Source organism: Salmo salar, chromosome 14, assembly GCF_965601325.2.
Source record: "Salmo salar chromosome 14, fSalSal1, whole genome shotgun sequence".
Taxonomy (NCBI): Eukaryota; Metazoa; Chordata; class Actinopteri; order Salmoniformes; family Salmonidae; genus Salmo; species Salmo salar.
The window spans coordinates 108,198,857-108,218,010 of NC_138304.1; the positions used below are offsets into that span (position 1 = coordinate 108,198,857).

A 19,154-nucleotide genomic window follows, 5' to 3' on the forward strand; every position below is an offset into this window, starting at 1 on the left:
ACCACTACTAATACTACTAATACTACTACTACTGCCACTACTACCACTAATACTACTGCTACCGCTACTACAGCTACTACAAATACTACTGCTACCGCTACTACTACTACCACTAATACTAATACCACTACAGCTACTACTAATACTACTGCTACCACTACTGCTACCACTACTACTAATCAAATCAAATGTAAATCAAATTTATTTATAAAGCCCTTCTTACATCAGCTGATATCTCAAAGTGCTGTACAGAAACCCAGCCTAAAACCCCAAACAGCAAGTAATGCAGGTGTAGAAGCACGGTGGCTAGGAAAAACTCCCTAGAAAGGCCAGAACCTAGGAAGAAACCTAGAGAGGAACCACTACAGCTACTACTACAGCTACTACTACTACTACTACTACTACTACTACTACTACTACTACTACTACTACTACAGCTACCGCTACTACTAATACTACAGCTACTACTACTACTGCTACAGCTACTACTACTACTACTACTAATACTACCGCTACTACAGCTACTACTACTACTGCTACAGCTACTACTAATACTACTACTACTGCTACAGCTACTACTGCTACAGCTACTACTTCCACTAATACTACCACTAATACTACTGCTACCGCTACAGCTACTACTACTACTGCTGCTACTACCACTAATACTACCACTGCTACCACTACAGCTACTACTACCACTACTGCTACAGCTACTACAACTAATACTACCACTAATACTACCACTGCTACCACCACTACTGCTACTACAACTAATACTACCACTACTGCTACTACTGCTACCGATACTACTTCTACTACTGCTACTAATACTACCACTAATACTACCACTACTGCTATTACTACTACTATTACTAACACTACTTATACTGCTGCTACCACTATTACTACTGCTGCTACTGCTGCTACTAATACTACCACTAATACTACTACTACTGCTACGAATACAACCACAACTGCTACTACTACTGTTACTACTGCTGCTACTATTATTGCTACTACTACTACTACTACTACTATTATTGCTACTACTACTGCTACTACTATTATTGCTACTACTGCTGCTACTATTATTGCTACTACTACTACTACTACTATTATTGCTACTACTACTGCTACTACTATTATTGCTACTACTGCTGCTACTATTATTGCTACTACTACTACTACTACTACTACTACTACTACTACTACTACTACTACTATTATTGCTACTACTACTGCTACTACTATTATTGCTACTATTATTGCGACTGTTACTACTGCTGCTACTACTACCACCACTACTACTACTACTACTAATACTACTACCACTGCTACTACTACCACCACTACTACTAATACTACTACCACTGCTGCTACTACTAATACTACTACCACTGCTGCTACTACTACTCTACTATTATTGCTACTACTGCTACTACTACTACTACTAATACTAATACTACTACCACTGCTCCTACTACTCTACTATTATTGCTACTGCTACTACTGCTGCTAACCACTACTCCTCCTCTTACTAGTACTACATCTACTACTACCCCTCCTCCTCCCCCTACTACCACCACTACTACTACTAGTACTCTATCATAACTCTCCTGTGACGATCTGAAGGATCAGGTTACAGTGGGTCCTCTCTACAGCGCGCTCTCTCTCTCGTAGAGGGGGAGGGAGAGCGGGAAGTCAACTGTTTTATGGCCGGTCATAAAACACGCTGCCTCTATGCTCTGTAGTGTTCGAGCTTGGAATGTAAACTGTGGAACACAGAGACACACATTTGGACATCAAAAGTTTGAATAATTAAACAATATTTCTATTTTTGAGAATGTGGGAGTGGTCCGTGGACACTTAAGGGACATTTATGACGAGTGCGTTTCATTTGGTGATCTCATGAAGGACAGGAAACACAACATAACTGTATCTCTTAAAGTGTACATTTCCCAGCTGTCAGGTTGACATCTAAATGTTGTGGAACTTATATGATTAAATATGAAACTATTTGTGAAAAGATGTAATGTGATGTTAACCTTCTAAATGTGAAAATATGGGTTTTCATATAAAGTTAACCAAATCAATGGCCACGCCCATGTTGAAATGGTTAAGAACTACAACTCTATAGGCCCAGGAGACCAGCCGGCGTGTAGTGTTGGCTACATGACTGGAAATGGTTCAACTCTGAGACTATCGCTCACTACAGAATAAGAGCAAATCCTAGAAGCAGAATTACTAGTCTACAGCTGGAAATTACATAAGTCTAGTACGAGAATACCGACAACCGCGGAAGCATCTATCCTATGCAACAACCATCTGTACACCTGACGTATCCATAACAACAGACACTATCCAGAGCCGCAGAGAAAACTACAAGCACGAAGGACATTGCGACTTCTGGTTAACCAGACTCTCTCTGATGAACTGACTCTCCAGCAGACGGACCGACGATTCCAACAGAGAAGACAACAACGACATACAGGCATAAATATATACATTGCAATTATTCTCGAATGACCAGCCATTCACGAGCAAAGGATTAGCATTTCAATGAATATAATTATCAACTGTGTAGTGAATCCATTTTGTCTTTTCTGCTCTCTGTCCCCACCCCTTTCCTTTGTCTACCAAGCCGTCATATCGGGTTCGTCCATAAGGGACTTTTTATTTGTGTCATGTCGTAACCTAAATATCTACTGTTTGTTTGTTATGCATTTCTGTGATTATTTAGTTAGTAAATAAACAATTAAGCCAATTATCGCTGATTCATTATTTAGGCTAGGGTTCGGGCAGATATCTCAGAGTTTGCGACGGTCAGTAATGAGAACTGATGAGGTAATAATAATTCATTAATAAGCGACTGTTTTGATAAGATATGAAAATATCTGAAGAGTCGATTCGGGAAATAGAGACTATAAACATTTTCCCATGGTGCCCAGACCTCCTAATTTATTAAAGTTTACATGATTAGTTTAATCCCTGTGCCCCCGCACATTGACTCTGTACCGGTTCCACCTGCATATAGCCTCACTACTGTACATAGCCTCGCTACTGTACATAGCTTATCTATAATATTATCATCTACTATCATATTATCATCTACTATCATATCATCTACTATCACATTATCATATTATCTATAATACCACCATACTATTATCATCTACTATCATATTATCTATAATATTATCATCTACTATCATATTATCTATCATATTATCATCAACTATCATATTATCTATAATATTATCATATTATCATCTACTATCATATTATCATCTACTATCATATTATCTATAATAACACCATAATATTATCATCTACTACTATCATATTATCTATAATATTATCATCTACTACTATCATATTATCTATAATATTATCATCTACTACTATCATATTATCTATAATATTATCATCTACTACTATCATATTATCTATAATATTATCATCTACTACTATCATATTATCTATAATATTATCATCTACTACTATCATATTATCTATAATATTATCATCTACTACTATCATATTATCTATAATATTATCATCTACTATCATATTATCTATAATATTATCATCTACTATCATATTATCTATAATATTATCATCTACTACTATCATATTATCTATAATATTATCATCTATTATCATCTACTACTATCATATTATCTATAATATTATCATCTACTACTATCATATTATCTATAATATTATCATCTACTACTATCATATTATCTATAATATTATCATCTACTACTATCATATTATCTATAATATTATCATCTACTATCATATTATCTATAATATTATCATCTACTATCATATTATCTATAATATTATCATCTACTACTATCATATTATCTATAATATTATCATCTACTACTATCATATTATCTATAATATTATCATCTACTACTATCATATTATCTATAATATTATCATCGACTATCATATTATCTATAATATTATCATCTACTATCATATTATCATCTACTATCATATTATCTATAATAACACTATAATATTATCATCTACTATCATATTATCTATAATATTATCATCTACTATCATAATATCTATAATATTATCAAGGGTCAGAGGTCAGAGGTTAGGGTACGAACCGGAGAGAGGTTCCCCATCATGAGGAAGGCGGTGAGGGTTAAGGGGTCAGAGGTTAGGGTACGAACCGGAGAGAGGTTCCCCATCATGAGGAAGGCGGTGAGGGTTAAGGGGTCAGAGGTCAGAGGTTAGGGTACGAACCGGAGAGAGGTTCCCCATCATGAGGAAGGCGGTGAGGGTTAAGGGGTCAGAGGTCAGAGGTTAGGGTACGAACCGGAGAGAGGTTCCCCATCATGAGGAAGGCGGTGAGGGTTAAGGGGTCAGAGGTCAGAGGTTAGGGTACGAACCGGAGAGAGGTTCCCCATCATGAGGAAGGCGGTGAGGGTGGAGTCAAACAGGAAGGCGATCCTCTTGGTGGGCGGGGCAGCAGGACCAGGGTTACTCAGGCTGCTCACACTGGCGTTGTCTAACACACACACAGAGAGAGAGAGAGAAGAACTCATCATCCCATGATGCAATGGATTAGATTGTTTTGAGAGAGCACAAACAGACCTGGGATCAGGCTAGAGCCGCCCTACTCAGGGGTTACCGTGGGCAGCCTGAGCCAGATCCAGGGCTTGTGGTGTGTTCTGGGGGAGATTCTCACCTCGGTCATCCAGGCTGGTGGTGTCTGTAGCAGAGGATCCAGCCTCCATCACAGGACTCCCCTGTTCCCATGACAGCAGCATCTGTTTGGGGTCCACAGTGCTCCTGGGACACGGGGTGAGGAACATAGATTACATTTACATTTTAGTCATTTAGCAGACGCTCTTATCCAGAGCGACTTACAGTAGTGAATGCATACATTTTTTTTTTTTTTTTTTTGTACTGGCCCCCCCCCCCCCCCCCGTGGGAATCGAACCCACAACCCTGGCATTGCACACACCATGCTCTACCAACTGAGCCACAGGGAAGGCCTAACACACACACTGGGTCTGTGTGTGTGTGTGTGTGTGTGTGTGTTAGGGGGCTTGTGTTTTATAGTGTGGATGTGATTTACATCTGCTATTGTATTCAGAGTATTGACATCCCCGTGGGTTTGGCGCTGTGTTACACGTCCCAAGAGTCTTTAGAGAGGCTCAAAGAGGGAGCCCTATAGTGTATGTTTTGTGGATTTGGCTGCCACAACAGGCTTCCATTGTCTTGAAGTGGTATTGAAGACCTACTTCAATCTGTTGACAGAGGGAGCAGTCTTCCATGTGGGGTGGAGCTGCTCTGAGCTGAACGAGCCTCCTTTCTTCAGGGCAAAACCCAAGCGACAGTACATAGACACAGCATTCTGAGAGAGGGGAGGGGAGGGGGGAGAGAGAGGGGGAGAGAGAGAGAGAGAGAGAGAGAGAGAGAGAGAGAAGAGAACTATTAAAATACCAGTGTACAGCCAGAAGCAGCCTGTTCCTAATCAATGGTATGCCATGAGGGTCAAACAGAACGGTGTCAGCCAAGTTAGTGTCCATGCTGCTTTGTTCTGCTCCTTCCACTGACCTCTCATTGTGCACTGAAGACAAACTGGTCAGCCTTTACACCAATTATACTAATCATTAATCAAGTACTGTAGGAATTTATTCTGAAACATCCTGCATCATTACGATTACACAGAAAATAACACAATAAGTTGTGGAGAAAGTTTCCTGCTCTTATTAACAACTTAAAAGTTAAAAATCGCCAAAGGAAATTCTCTCAGACACAAAAAATCTCAATGTTTTAATGTATTCTACAGTCAAGAATTATTTTTTTTTGCCGGTAGGTTAGAACAGAAAACTAAAAACATCTTGTACCACATCCTTCAAGGTTAAAATGACAAGTGGGAAATATGAAATGGGGGAAATGTTTTGAAAGTTTCACCCAGGAGACCATTAGATTGAAGGAGGGTTGCTCTAGGAGAAAGAGAGAGAATGAAAGAGAGAGAGAAAGAGAGGGAGAGAGAAAGAGAGGGAGAGAGAAAGAGAGGGAGAGAGAAAGAGAGGGAGAGAGAGAGAGAGAAAGAGAGGGAGAGAGAGAGCGAGCGAGCGAGAGAGAGAGAGAGAGAGAGAGAGAAAGAGAGGGAGAGAGGGAGAGAGCGAGCGAGAGAGAGAGAGAAAGAGAGAGATTGAAAAAGAGAGATTGAGGGAGCACTGCTCTGGGTTAAAGAGAGAGAGAGAGAGAGAGCAAGAGAAAAATAGCAGTCCTAGGATATAAAAAAATAGCAGCCCTAGGATATTAGGAAGGAACAGTTGTAGAATTTGGGGAAAATATTAAACCCTAGGGTGTGTGTGTCGTGTGTGTGTGTGTGTGTACAACAATAGCCAAACTGTCAGCAGTGCTGATGTGTCAAAATAAAACATTTAACTTTCAAATCCGCTGATATTCTTATATATTACATATATTATGACTATAAATGACTATAATAATCTTCGATATAGAACAGGGACATTATCCTTTCAACAGAAAACAGAATGACTTATGACGAACTCAGTCTTTCATGGGGTTGTTACCAAAGCAACATCTCTACTTACTTCTTAGATCATCTGAGTAAATGAAATGGGAGGCTGTCCTGAAGAACATGGCCTGTGTCCCTATTCCTGATATAGCGCACAACTTAGGATGCCATCTGGGATGTAAGGATGGCTGATTTCACATTCAGTGTGAGCATAGTTAGAATCTCTGTTCCCACCTAGCAGTGTCCAGCAGCACCAGGTGCTGACAGGACGCATTCAATGGACCATCCATTAATAAACCCATCAGAACTACAGCAAGTTGCTGACAGGACCATCCATTAATAAACCCATCAGAACTACAGCAAGTTGCTGACAGGACCATCCATTAATAAACCCATCAGAACTACAGCAAGGTGCTGACAGGACCATCCATTAATAAACCCATCAGAACTACAGCAAGGTGCTGACAGGACCATCCATTAATAAACCCATCAGAACTACAGCAAGTTGCTGACACGATAATGGCTTCTCCAATTCATGCAACTGTACCCCAAATGGCACCCTATTGCCTATATAGTGTTCTACCTTTGACCAGAGCCCTATGGCACCCTCTTCCCTATATAGTGCTCTACCTTTGACCAGAGCCCTATGGCACCCTATTCCCTATATAGTGCTCTACCTTTGACCAGAGCCCTATGGCACCCTATTCCCTATATAGTGCTCTACCTTTGACCAGAGCCCTATGGCACCCTATTCCCTATATAGTGCTCTACCTTTGACCAGAGCCCTATGGCACCCTATTCCCTATATAGTGCTCTACCTTTGACCAGAGCCCTATGGCACCCTATTCCCTATATAGTGCTCTACCTTTGACCAGAGCCCTATGGCACCCTCTTCCCTATATAGTGCACTACCTTTGACCAGAGCCCTATGGCACCCTATTCCCTATATAGTGCTCTACCTTTGACCAGAGCCCTATGGCACCCTATTCCCTATATAGTGCTCTACCTTTGACCAGAGCCCTATGGCACCCTATTCCCTATATAGTGCTCTACCTTTGACCAGAGCCCTATGGCACCCTATTCCCTATATAGTGCACTACTTTAGACCAGAGCCCTATGGCACCCTATTCCCTATATATATATATATATATATGAGTACGTACCTTCACCAGGCCCAAGTCAATCTCCAGAACATTAGCCAGCTGGAACAGAACCATCAGAGAAAGAGGATCAAGACTAATTGGGACTGAAATCACTTTAATAAAGTCAATAATAAAACACACCAATAAGCATTGTTCAATAGAGCACACGTATTATGGTTAGATTCTATTAGCCTCGTTTGAGCATCCTGCAAAGCTCCTACTGTAGGAAACAGAATGTGATCTCAAGAGCATCCTGCAAAGCTCCTACTGTAGGAAGCAGAATGATCTCAAGAGCATCCTGCAAAGCTCCTACTGTAGGAAACAGAATGTGATCTCAAGAGCATCCTGCAAAGCTCCTACTGTAGGAAACAGAATGTGATCTCAAGAGCATCCTGCAAAGCTCCTACTGTAGGAAACAGAATGTGATCTCAAGAGCATCCTGCAAAGCTCCTACTGTATGAAGCAGAATGTGATCTCAAGAGCATCCTGCAAAGCTCCTACTGTATGAAGCAGAATGTGATCTCAAGAGCATCCTGCAAAGCTCCTACTGTATGAAGCAGAATGTGATCTCAAGAGCAGGATGGTCCAACGAGGCCAAGACGTAATATTATATTTCCCCTACCTCTGAGACGTTAGTCTGCTCGTCGATGGACACAAATATTTTGTACAAAAGGGTTTCAAAGTAGTCTCCCTGGACCCTGTTCATCACGAAGCCTTCCAGAGGGGGCACTGGGAGATAAAACATAGAATTAATGAATAGATAATATACTGCAAAAAAAACTGTTGGAGTCGGAAGTTTACATACACCTTAGCTAAATACATTTAAACTCCGTTTTTCACAATTCCTGACATTTAATCCTAGTAAAAATTCCCTGTCTTAGGTCAGTTAGGATCACCACTTTATTTTAAGAATGTGAAATGTCAGAATAATAGTAGAGAGAATGATTTATTTCAGCTTTTATTTCTTTCATCACATGCCCAGTGGCTCAGAAGTTTACATACACTCAATAAGTATTTGGTAGCATTGCCTTTAAATTGTGTAACGTGGGTCAAACGTTTCAGGTAGCCTTCCACAAGCTTCCCACTATAAGTTGGGTGAATTTTGGCCCATTCCTCCTGACAGAGCTGCTGTAACTGAGTCAGGTTTGTAGGCCTCCTTGCTCACAAACACTTTTTCAGTTCTGCCCACAAATATTCTATAGGGTTGAGGTCAGGGCTTTGTGATAGCCACTCCAATACCTTGACTTTATTGTCCTTAAGCCATTTTGACACAACTTTAGAAATATGCTTGGGGTCATTGTCCATTTGGAAGACCAAGCTTTAACTTCCTGACTGACGTCTTGAGATGTTGCTTCAATATATCCACATAATTTTCCTCCTCATGATGCCATCTATTTTGTGAAGTGCACCAGTCCCTCCTGCAGCAAAGCACCCCCACAACATGATGCTGCCACCCCCGTGTTTCACGGTTGGGATGGTGTTCTTCGGCTTGCAAGCCTCCCCCTTTTTCCTCCTAACATAACGATGGTCATTATGGCCAAACAGTTCTATTTTTGTTTCATCAGATCAGAGGAAATTTCTCCAAAAACTACAATCTTTGTCCCCATGCGCAGTTGCAGTTTATGTCGATATAGGACTCGTTTTACTGTGGATATAGATACTTTTGTACCCGTTTCCTCCAGCATCTTCACAAGGTCCTTTGCTGTTGTTCTGGGATTGATTTGCCCTTTTCGCAACAAAGTACATTCATCTCTAGGAGACAGAATGCGTCTCCTTCCTGAGCGGTATGGCGGCTGCGTGGTCTCATGGTGTTTATACTTGCTATTGTTTGTACAGATGAAAGTGGTATCTTCAGACGTTGGAGGTCTACAATTCCTTTTCTGAGGTCTTGGCTGATTTCTTTTGATTTTCCCATGATGTCAAGCAAAGAGGCACTGAGTTTGAAGGTAGGCCTTGAAATACATCCATAGGTACACCTCCAATTGACTCAAATGATGTCAATTAGCCTATCAGAAGCTTCTAAAGCCATGACATAATTTTCTGGAATTTTCCAAGCTGTTTGAAGGCACAGTCAACTTAGTGTATGTAAACTTCTGACACACTGGAATTGTGATACAGTGAATTATAAGTGAAATAATCTGTCTGTAAATAATTGTTGGAAACATGACTTGTGTCACGCACAAAGTAGATGTCCTAACCGACTTGCCAAAACTATAGTTTGTTAACAAGAAATTTGTGGAGTGGTTGAAAAACAAGTTTTAATGACTCCAACCTAAGTGGATGTCAACTTTTGACTTCAACTGAATGTTGTGGGGCCTCTTCACAGCCCTCAGCCAGTTAAAGATGGTCATGTTCTCTCCACTTTCCATCCAAATGGACTTGTAATAACACCATTATCTCACTCAGATCAAGGATCTGCTGCCATTACCCATGATCCCTGGCTGAACAAACCACTAACACAGTATGAGATAAATAGGACCATATGAGGTGTGTGTTAATGTTGTCACGATACCAGCATTTTATTTCGATACCAGGTTTAGTATCACAATACTCGATACCAGGTTTAGTATCACAATACTCAATACCAGGTTTAGTATCACAATACTCAATACCAGGTTTAGAATCACAATACTCAATACCAGGTTTAGTATCACAATACTCAATACCAGGTTTAGTATCACAATACTCAATACCAGGTTTAGAATCACAATACTCGATACCAGGTTTAGAATCACAATACTCGATACCAGGTTTAGTATCACAATACTCGATACCAGGTTTAGAATCACAATACTCGATACCAGGTTTAGTATCACAATACTCAATACCAGGTTTAGTATCACAATACTCAATACCAGGTTTAGTATCACAATACTCAATACCAGGTTTAGAATCACAATACTCAATACCAGGTTTAGAATCACAATACTCGATATGATCACGATACCACGGCAAGAAAAGAAGGCATATTAGCCAAAGTCAATCGTTGGGCATCTTGAGTTCAAGATCATTACATTTTACATATTTTACGTCAAAACATTTCAGAGACAGCCATGTATTCATGAATGAATCAATTAGACTTTGTTTTTAACCAATCTAACTACATAACATAATGGTAATCATTTATTTAAATGGTAAATCTCTATTGATAAACTGGGTAAAACAATATTTAGACTAGGCCTATCCACAATACAGGTGGATGCGTATTCCATAGGAGTGTGTGCAGGCATTGACTTTGTGAGCTTGTTTGGGCTGATCGAACGGGGCTACAGATGACCAACAATCTGTTTCTCTTCCATTGAAGACTTATTTCATTTTACTGATTAACAACATTTGCATAGAAGTAGTTTATTTTATTAAAAAATGTGCGCTGTCTCTTCAACTAGTAATAAAGTCATTCACAAGGCAAGAGGAGAGCGGCCCGGAGTCGGTTCGCTGAGGCAATAGATCATCTTTGGGAGAGACGTGACACACCGATTAAGTGAATCACAATTTGGATTCATATTATCACAAACTAAGTACCAGAGGGTAGTGAATTGATGTTCTCTATCTGTCAGCTAGAAAGGAAAGTTGGCCTACAAAGCTGGAAGCTACCGGTATCTTCTTCCATTGTTCTAGCTTGTATGGACATTGTTTTGCGAACTGTAATTAAGTTTCAACATTTCTACATGCCGTGTCGCATTATTGAAGTGTGTTAACTTGTGCAGAGCACGAGTGGGGAGCTAACATGATGCAGCCCAGTCTCCCAGGCTAGCAGTGAGTTAGTGGAGCTAACATGATGCAGCCCAGACTCCCAGGCTAGCAGTGAGTTAGTGGAGCTAACATGATGCAGCCCAGACTCCCAGGCTAGCAGTGAGTTAGTGGAGCAGGCAGGGAGCTCTATCATAAGGGCTAGCAGTGAGTTAGTGGAGCAGGCAGGGAGCTCTATAATAAGGGCTAGCAGTGAGTTAGTGGAGCAGGCAGGGAGCTCTATAATAAGGGCTAATAGTGAGTTAGTGGAGCAGGCAGGGAGCTCTATAATAAGGGCTAGCAGTGAGTTAGTGGAGCAGCAGGGTTCTCTATAATAAGGGCTAGCAGTGAGTTAGTGGAGCAGGCAGGGAGCTCTATAATAAGGGCTAGCAGTGAGTTAGTGGAGCAGCAGGGTTCTCTATAATAAGAGCTAGCAGTGAGTTAGTGGAGCAGCAGGGTTCTCTATAATAAGGGCTAGCAGTGAGTTAGTGGAGCAGGCGGGGGTTCTCTATAATAAGGGCTAACAGTGAGTTAGTGGAGCAGGCAGGGAGCTCTATAATAAGGGCTAGCAGTGAGTTAGTGGAGCAGGCAGGGAGCTCTATAATAAGGGCTAGCAGTGAGTTAGTGGAGCAGGCAGGGGTTCTCTATAATAAGGGCTAGCAGTGAGTTAGTGGAGCAGGCTGGGGTTCTCTATAATAAGGGCTAGCAGTGAGTTAGTGGAGCAGGCTGGGAGCTCTATAATAAGGGCTAGCAGTGAGTTAGTGGAGCAGGCAGGGTTCTCTATAATAAGGGCTAACAGTGAGTTAGTGGAGCAGGCAGGGAGCTCTATAATAAGGGCTAGCAGTGAGTTAGTGGAGCAGGCTGGGAGCTCTATAATAAGGGCTAGCAGTGAGTTAGTGGAGCAGGCAGTGAGTTAGGGGAGCAGGCAGGGAGCTCTGTAATAAGGGCTAGCAGTGAGTTAGTGGAGCAGCAGGGTTCTCTATAATAAGGGCTAGCAGTGAGTTAGTGGAGCAGCAGGGAGCTCTATAATAAGGGCTAATAGTGAGTTAGTGGAGCAGGCTGGGAGCTCTATAATAAGGGCTAGCAGTGGAGCAGGCAGGGAGCTCTATAATAAGGGCTAGCAGTGAGTTAGTGGAGCAGCAGGGTTCTCTATAATAAGGGCTAGCAGTGAGTTAGTGGAGCAGCAGGGTTCTCTATAATAAGGGCTAGCAGTGAGTTAGTGGAGCAGGCAGGGTTCTCTATAATAAGGGCTAGCAGTGAGTTAGTGGAGCAGGCAGGGAGCTCTATAATAAGGGCTAGCAGTGAGTTAGAGGAGCAGGCAGGGTTCTCTATAATAAGGGCTAGCAGTGAGTTAGTGGAGCAGGCAGGGAGCTCTATAATAAGGGCTAGCAGTGAGTTAGTGGAGCAGGCAGGGAGCTCTATAATAAGGGCTAGCAGTGAGTTAGAGGAGCAGGCAGGGTTCTCTATAATAAGGGCTAGCAGTGAGTTAGTGGAGCAGGCAGTGAGTTAGTGGAGCAGGCAGGGAGCTCTATAATAAGGGCTAGCAGTGAGTTAGTGGAGCAGGCAGGGAGCTCTATAATAAGGGCTAGCAGTGAGTTAGAGGAGCAGGCAGGGTTCTCTATAATAAGGGCTAGCAGTGAGTTCGGGGAGCAGGCAGGGTTCTCTATAATAAGGGCTAGCAGTGAGTTAGTGGAGCAGGCAGGGAGCTCTATAATAAGGGCTAGCAGTGAGTTAGTGGAGCAGCAGGGTTCTCTATAATAAGGGCTAGCAGTGAGTTAGTGGAGCAGGCAGGGAGCTCTATAATAAGGGCTAGCAGTGAGTTAGTGGAGCAGGCAGGGTTCTCTATAATAAGGGCTAGCAGTGAGTTAGTGGAGCAGGAAGGGTTCTCTATAATACGGGCTAGCAGTGAGTTAGTGGAGCAGGCAGGGAGCTCTATAATAAGGGCTAGCAGTGGAGCAGGCAGGGAGCTCTATAATAAGGGCTAGCAGTGAGTTAGTGGAGCAGCAGGGAGCTCTATAATAAGGGCTAGCAGTGAGTTAGTGGAGCAGGCAGGGTTCTCTATAATAAGGGCTAGCAGTGAGTTAGTGGAGCAGGCAGTGAGTTAGTGGAGCAGGCAGGGAGCTCTATAATAAAGGCTAGCAGTGAGTTAGTGGAGCAGCAGGGAGCTCTATAATAAGGGCTAATAGTGAGTTAGTGGAGCAGGCAGGGTTCTCTATAATAAGGGCTAGCAGTGAGTTAGTGGAGCAGGCAGTGAGTTAGTGGAGCAGGCAGGGAGCTCTATAATAAAGGCTAGCAGTGAGTTAGTGGAGCAGCAGGGAGCTCTATAATAAGGGCTAATAGTGAGTTAGTGGAGCAGGCAGGGTTCTCTATAATAAAGGCTAGCAGTGAGTTAGTGGAGCAGCAGGGAGCTCTATAATAAGGGCTAATAGTGAGTTAGTGGAGCAGGCAGGGTTCTCTATAATAAGGGCTAGCAGTGAGTTAGTGGAGCAGGCTGGGAGCTCTATAATAAGGGCTAGCAGTGAGTTAGTGGAGCAGGCAGGGTTCTCTATAATAAGGGCTAGCAGTGAGTTAGTGGAGCAGGCAGGGAGCTCTATAATAAGGGCTAGCAGTGAGTTAGTGGAGCAGCAGGGTTCTCTATAATAAGGGCTAGCAGTGAGTTAGTGGAGCAGCAGGGTTCTCTATAATAAGGGCTAGCAGTGAGTTAGTGGAGCAGCAGGGTTCTCTATAATAAGGGCTAGCAGTGAGTTAGTGGAGCAGGCAGTGAGTTAGTGGAGCAGGCAGGGTTCTCTATAATAAGAAATGGGCTGTGCTGATAGACAGGCCCGTGATCCGTGAGACCCATTTGACAGAAAGTACCGAAAGTAACACATTCAAGCATCAAACCTTTTCTTTCCCCCATGTTCTAATACAGCTCTGTCAGTAGCTACCTGAGATACAGCTGGCATCAGAGATGGGAACATCTAGGTAGATGTACCCCCTGTTGTACAGACCTGAAGGAGAAGAACGAGGTGCAGACAACATCAATACATTACCATGTATGAAAACAGAACTCAAACAGTATTAGGACTAAGGTAAGAGCATTGTGATTTTATTGATATAACGATGTCATTAGAAATATTTCTGTTATGGCAGAGCATTATATCATCCCCAGTCCCCCACCGGCCCCCAGTCCCCCATCTTCCCCAGTCCCCCACAGGTCCCCAGTCCCCCCCTGGCCCCCAGCCTCCCACCGGCCCCCAGTCTCCCACCGGCCCCCAGCCTCCCACAGGCCCCCAGCCTCCCACCGGCCCCCCAGTCCCCCACCGGCCCCCAGTCCCCCACCGGCCCCCAGTCTCCCACCGGCCCCCAGTCTCCCACCGGCCCCCAGCCTCCCACCGGCCCCCAGCCTCCCACCGGCCCCCCAGTCTCCACCGGCCCCCAGTCCCCCACCGGCCCCCAGTCCCCCACAGGCCCCCAGTCCCCCACCGGCCCCCAGTCCCCCACAGGCCCCCAGTCCCCCACAGGCCCCCAGTCCCCCACCGGCCCCCAGTCCCCCACCGGCCCCCAGTCCCCCACCGGCCCCCAGCCTCCCACCGGCCCCCAGTCCCCCACCGGCCCCCAGCCTCCCACCGGCCCCCAGTCTCCCACCGGCCCCCAGTCTCCCATCTCCCCCCAGCCCCCCACCGGCCCCCAGCCCCCCACCGGCCCCCAGCCTCCCACAGGCCCCCAGTCCCCCACCGGCCCCCAGTCCCCCACCGGCCCCCAGTCCCCCACCGGCCCCCAGTCCCCCACCGGCCCCCAGTCCCCCACCGGCCCCCAGTCTCCCATCTCCCCCAGTCACCCACCGGCCCCCAGTCTCCCATCTTCCCCAGCCTCCCCGTCGTCTCCAATCCTATCTGTTATTCTCTCATCATAGCCACAATGGACCGTAATGACAGGGGAGGCATTTCATCAAACTAAACTGTTTTCCAATAACACCAAAGACACCCTGATGGCTAACGATTACCGTCCACCCACAACACTGTCATTTACCAGCCTGCTGGGGTGAACACACACGAACCAGGGAATAGATAACACTCACTCAGCACCACATTGTACTCCATTGATCCAGCCAGCTGGGGTCCTGAATCAATCATCTTATCAATCGCCTTCCTCTCTGCCACCGAGCAGATCTGAAAATCAGACAGGACAGGGGGAGGAAACAGACAGACGTTAGGGGGAGAGAAGGAGGAGGAGAGGAGGAGAGGAGGGAGAGAGGAGGAGAGCAGGGAAACAGGCAGACATTAGGAGGAGAGAAGGAGAGGAGGAGAGGAGGAGAGAAGGAGAGGAGGAGAGAAGGAGAGGAGGGAGAGAGGAGAGGAGGAGAGGAGGGAGAGAGGAGAGGAGGAGAGGAGGAGAGCAGGGAAACAGGCAGACATTAGGAGGAGAGAAGGAGAGGAGGAGAGGAGGGAGAGAGGAGAGGAGAAGGAGAGGAGGAGAGAAGGGAGAGGAGAAGAGCAGGGAAACAGGCAGACATTAGGAGGAGAGGAGGAGAGGAGGAGAGGAGGGAGAGAGGAGAGGAGAGGAGGAGAGGAGGAGAGGAGAAGAGCAGGGAAACAGGCAGACATTAGGAGGAGAGGAGGAGAGAAGGAGAGGAGGAGAGGAGGAGAGGAGGAGGAGAGGAGGAGAGAAGGAGAGGAGGAGGAGAGGAGGAGAGAAGGGAGAGGAGAAGAGCAGGGAAACAGGCAGACATTAGGAGGAGAGGAGGAGAGGAGGAGAGGAGGAGAGAAGGAGAGGAGGAGGAGAGGAGGAGAGAAGGGAAACAGGCAGACATTAGGAGGAGAGAAGGAGAGGAGGAGAGGAGGGAAACAGACAGACATTAGGAGGAGAGGAGGAGAGGAGGAGAGGAGAGGAGGGAAACAGACAGACATTAGGAGGAGAGGAGGAGAGGAGGAGAGGAGAGGAGGGAAACAGACAGACATTAGGAGGAGAGGAGGAGAGGAGGAGAGGAGGGAAACAGGCAGACATATATTGTTTTATTGTTTTAAACCATTTAGGTTAGAGACCTCTGGTAATATATATTGTTTTAAACCATTTAGGTCAGAGACCTCTGGTAATATATATTGTTTTAAACCATTTAGGTCAGAGACCTCTGGTAATATATATTGTTTTAAACCATTTAGGTCAGAGACCTCTGGTAATATATATTGTTTTAAACCATTTAGGTCAGAGACCTCTGGTAATATATATTGTTTTAAACCATTTAGGTCAGAGACCTCTGGTAATATATATTGTTTTAAACCATTTAGGTCAGAGACCTCTGGTAATATATATTGTTTTAAACCATTTAGGTTAGAGACCTCTGGTAATATATATTGTTTTAAACCATTTAGGTCAGAGACCTCTGGTAATATATATTGTTTTAAACCATTTAGGTCAGAGACCTCTGGTAATATATATTGTTTTAAACCATTTAGGTTAGAGACCTCTGGTAATATATATTGTTTTAAACCATTTAGGTTAGAGACCTCTGGTAATATATATTGTTTTAAACCATTTAGGTTAGAGACCTCTGGTAATATATATTGTTTTAAACCATTTAGGTTAGAGACCTCTGGTAATATATATTGTTTTAAACCATTTAGGTCAGAGACCTCTGGTAATATATATTGTTTTAAACCATTTAGGTCAGAGACCTCTGGTAATATATATTGTTTTAAACCATTTAGGCTAGAGACTGGTAATATATATTGTTTTAAACCATTTAGGTCAGAGACCTCTGGTAATATATATTGTTTTAAACCATTTAGGTTAGAGACCTCTGGTAATATATATTGTTTTAAACCATTTAGGTCAGAGACCTCTGGTAATATATATTGTTTTAAACCATTTAGGTTAGAGACCTCTGGTAATATATATTGTTTTAAACCATTTAGGTCAGAGACCTCTGGTAATATATATTGTTTTAAACCATTTAGGTCAGAGACCTCTGGTAATATATATTGTTTTAAACCATTTAGGTTAGAGACTGGTAATATATATTGTTTTAAACCATTTAGGTCAGAGACCTCTGGTAATATATATTGTTTTAAACCATTTAGGTTAGAGACCTCTGGTAATATATATTGTTTTAAACCATTTAGGTCAGAGACCTCTGGTAATATATATTGTTTTAAACCATTTAGGTCAGAGACCTCTGGTAATATATATTGTTTTAAACCATTTAGGTTAGAGACCTCTGGTAATATATATTGTTTTAAACCATTTAGGTCAGAGACCTCTGGTAATATATATTGTTTTAAACCATTTAGGTCAGAGACCTCTGGTAATATATATTGTTTTAAACCATTTAGGTCAGAGACCTCTGGTAATATACACTGCTCAAAAAAAATAAAGGGAACACTTAAACAACACAATGTAACTCCAAGTCAATCACACTTCTGTGAAATCAAACTGTCCACTTAGGAAGCAACACTGATTGACAATAAATGTCACATGCTGTTGTGCAAATGGAATAGACAACAGGTGGAAATTATAGGCAATTAGCAAGACACCCCCAACAAAGGAGTGGTTCTGCAGGTGGGGACCACAGACCACTTCTCAGTTCCTATGCTTCCTGGCTGATGTTTTGGTCACTTTTGAATGCTGGCGGTGCTTTCACTCTAGTGGTAGCATGAGACGGAGTCTACAACCCACACAAGTGGCTCAGGTAGTGCAGCTCATCCAGGATGGCACATCAATGCGAGCTGTGGCAAGAAGGTTTGATGTGTCCGTCAGCGTAGTGTCCAGAGCATGGAGGCGCTACCAGGAGACAGGCCAGTACATCAGGAGACGTGGAGGAGGCCGTAGGAGGGCAACAACCCAGCAGCAGGACCGCTACCTCCGCCTTTGTGCAAGGAGGAGCAGGAGGAGCACTGCCAGAGCCCTGCAAAATGACCTCCAGCAGGCCACAAATGTGCATGTGTCTGCTCAAACGGTCAGAAACAGACTCCATGAGGGTGGTATGAGGGCCCGACGTCCACAGGTGGGGGTTGTGCTTACAGCCCAACACCGTGCAGGACGTTTGGCATTTGCCTGAGAACACCAAGATTGGCAAATTCACCACTGGCGCCCTGTGCTCTTCACAGATGAAAGCAGGTTCACACTGAGCATGTGACAGACGTGACAGAGTCTGGAGACGCCGTGGAGAACGTTCTGCTGCCTGCAACATCCTCCAGCATGACCGGTTTGGCGGTGGGTCAGTCATGGTGTGGGGTGGCATTTCTTTGGGGGGCCGCACAGCCCTCCATGTGCTCGCCAGAGGTAGCCTGACTGCCATTAGGTACCGAGATGAGATCCTCAGACCCCTTGTGAGACCATATGCTGGTGCGGTTGGCCCTGGGTTCCTCCTAATGCAAGACAATGCTAGACCTCATGTGGCTGGAGTGTGTCAGCAGTTCCTGCAAGAGGAAGGCATTGATGCTATGGACTGGCCCAGACCTGAATCCAATTGAGCACATCTGGGACATCATGTCTCGCTCCATCCACCAACGCCACGTTGCACCACAGACTGTCCAGGAGTTGGCGGATGCTTTAGTCCAGGTCTGGGAGGAGATCCCTCAGGAGACCATCCGCCACCTCATCAGGAGCATGCCCAGGCGTTGTAGGGAGGTCATACAGGCACGTGGAGGCCACACACACTACTGAGCCTCATTTTGACTTGTTTTAAGGATATTATATCAAAGTTGGATCAGCCTGTAGTGTGGTTTTCCACTTTAATTTTGAGTGTGACTCCAAATCCAGACCTCCATGGGTTG

At 44.1% G+C, this 19,154-nt stretch overlaps 1 protein-coding gene across 4 annotated transcripts in view; it reads right to left on the reverse strand.

Annotated features, from left to right (window-relative positions):
* fam91a1 (family with sequence similarity 91 member A1) overlaps nucleotides 1-19,154 on the reverse strand; it is a 97,134-nt gene that overhangs the window by 41,852 nt on the left and 36,128 nt on the right. For all 4 annotated transcript variants that reach the window (XM_045695088.2, XM_082961378.1, XM_082961377.1 and 1 more), the window contains 7 exons: nucleotides 15,461-15,551; nucleotides 14,328-14,390; nucleotides 8,294-8,400; nucleotides 7,693-7,731; nucleotides 5,280-5,392; nucleotides 4,721-4,824; nucleotides 4,422-4,540 (listed from right to left, as the gene is read on the reverse strand). In XM_045695088.2, the coding sequence (XP_045551044.2) occupies nucleotides 4,422-4,540; nucleotides 4,721-4,824; nucleotides 5,280-5,392; nucleotides 7,693-7,731; nucleotides 8,294-8,400; nucleotides 14,328-14,390; nucleotides 15,461-15,551 (636 nt within the window). The remainder of the gene's footprint in view (nucleotides 1-4,421; nucleotides 4,541-4,720; nucleotides 4,825-5,279; nucleotides 5,393-7,692; nucleotides 7,732-8,293; nucleotides 8,401-14,327; nucleotides 14,391-15,460; nucleotides 15,552-19,154) is intronic.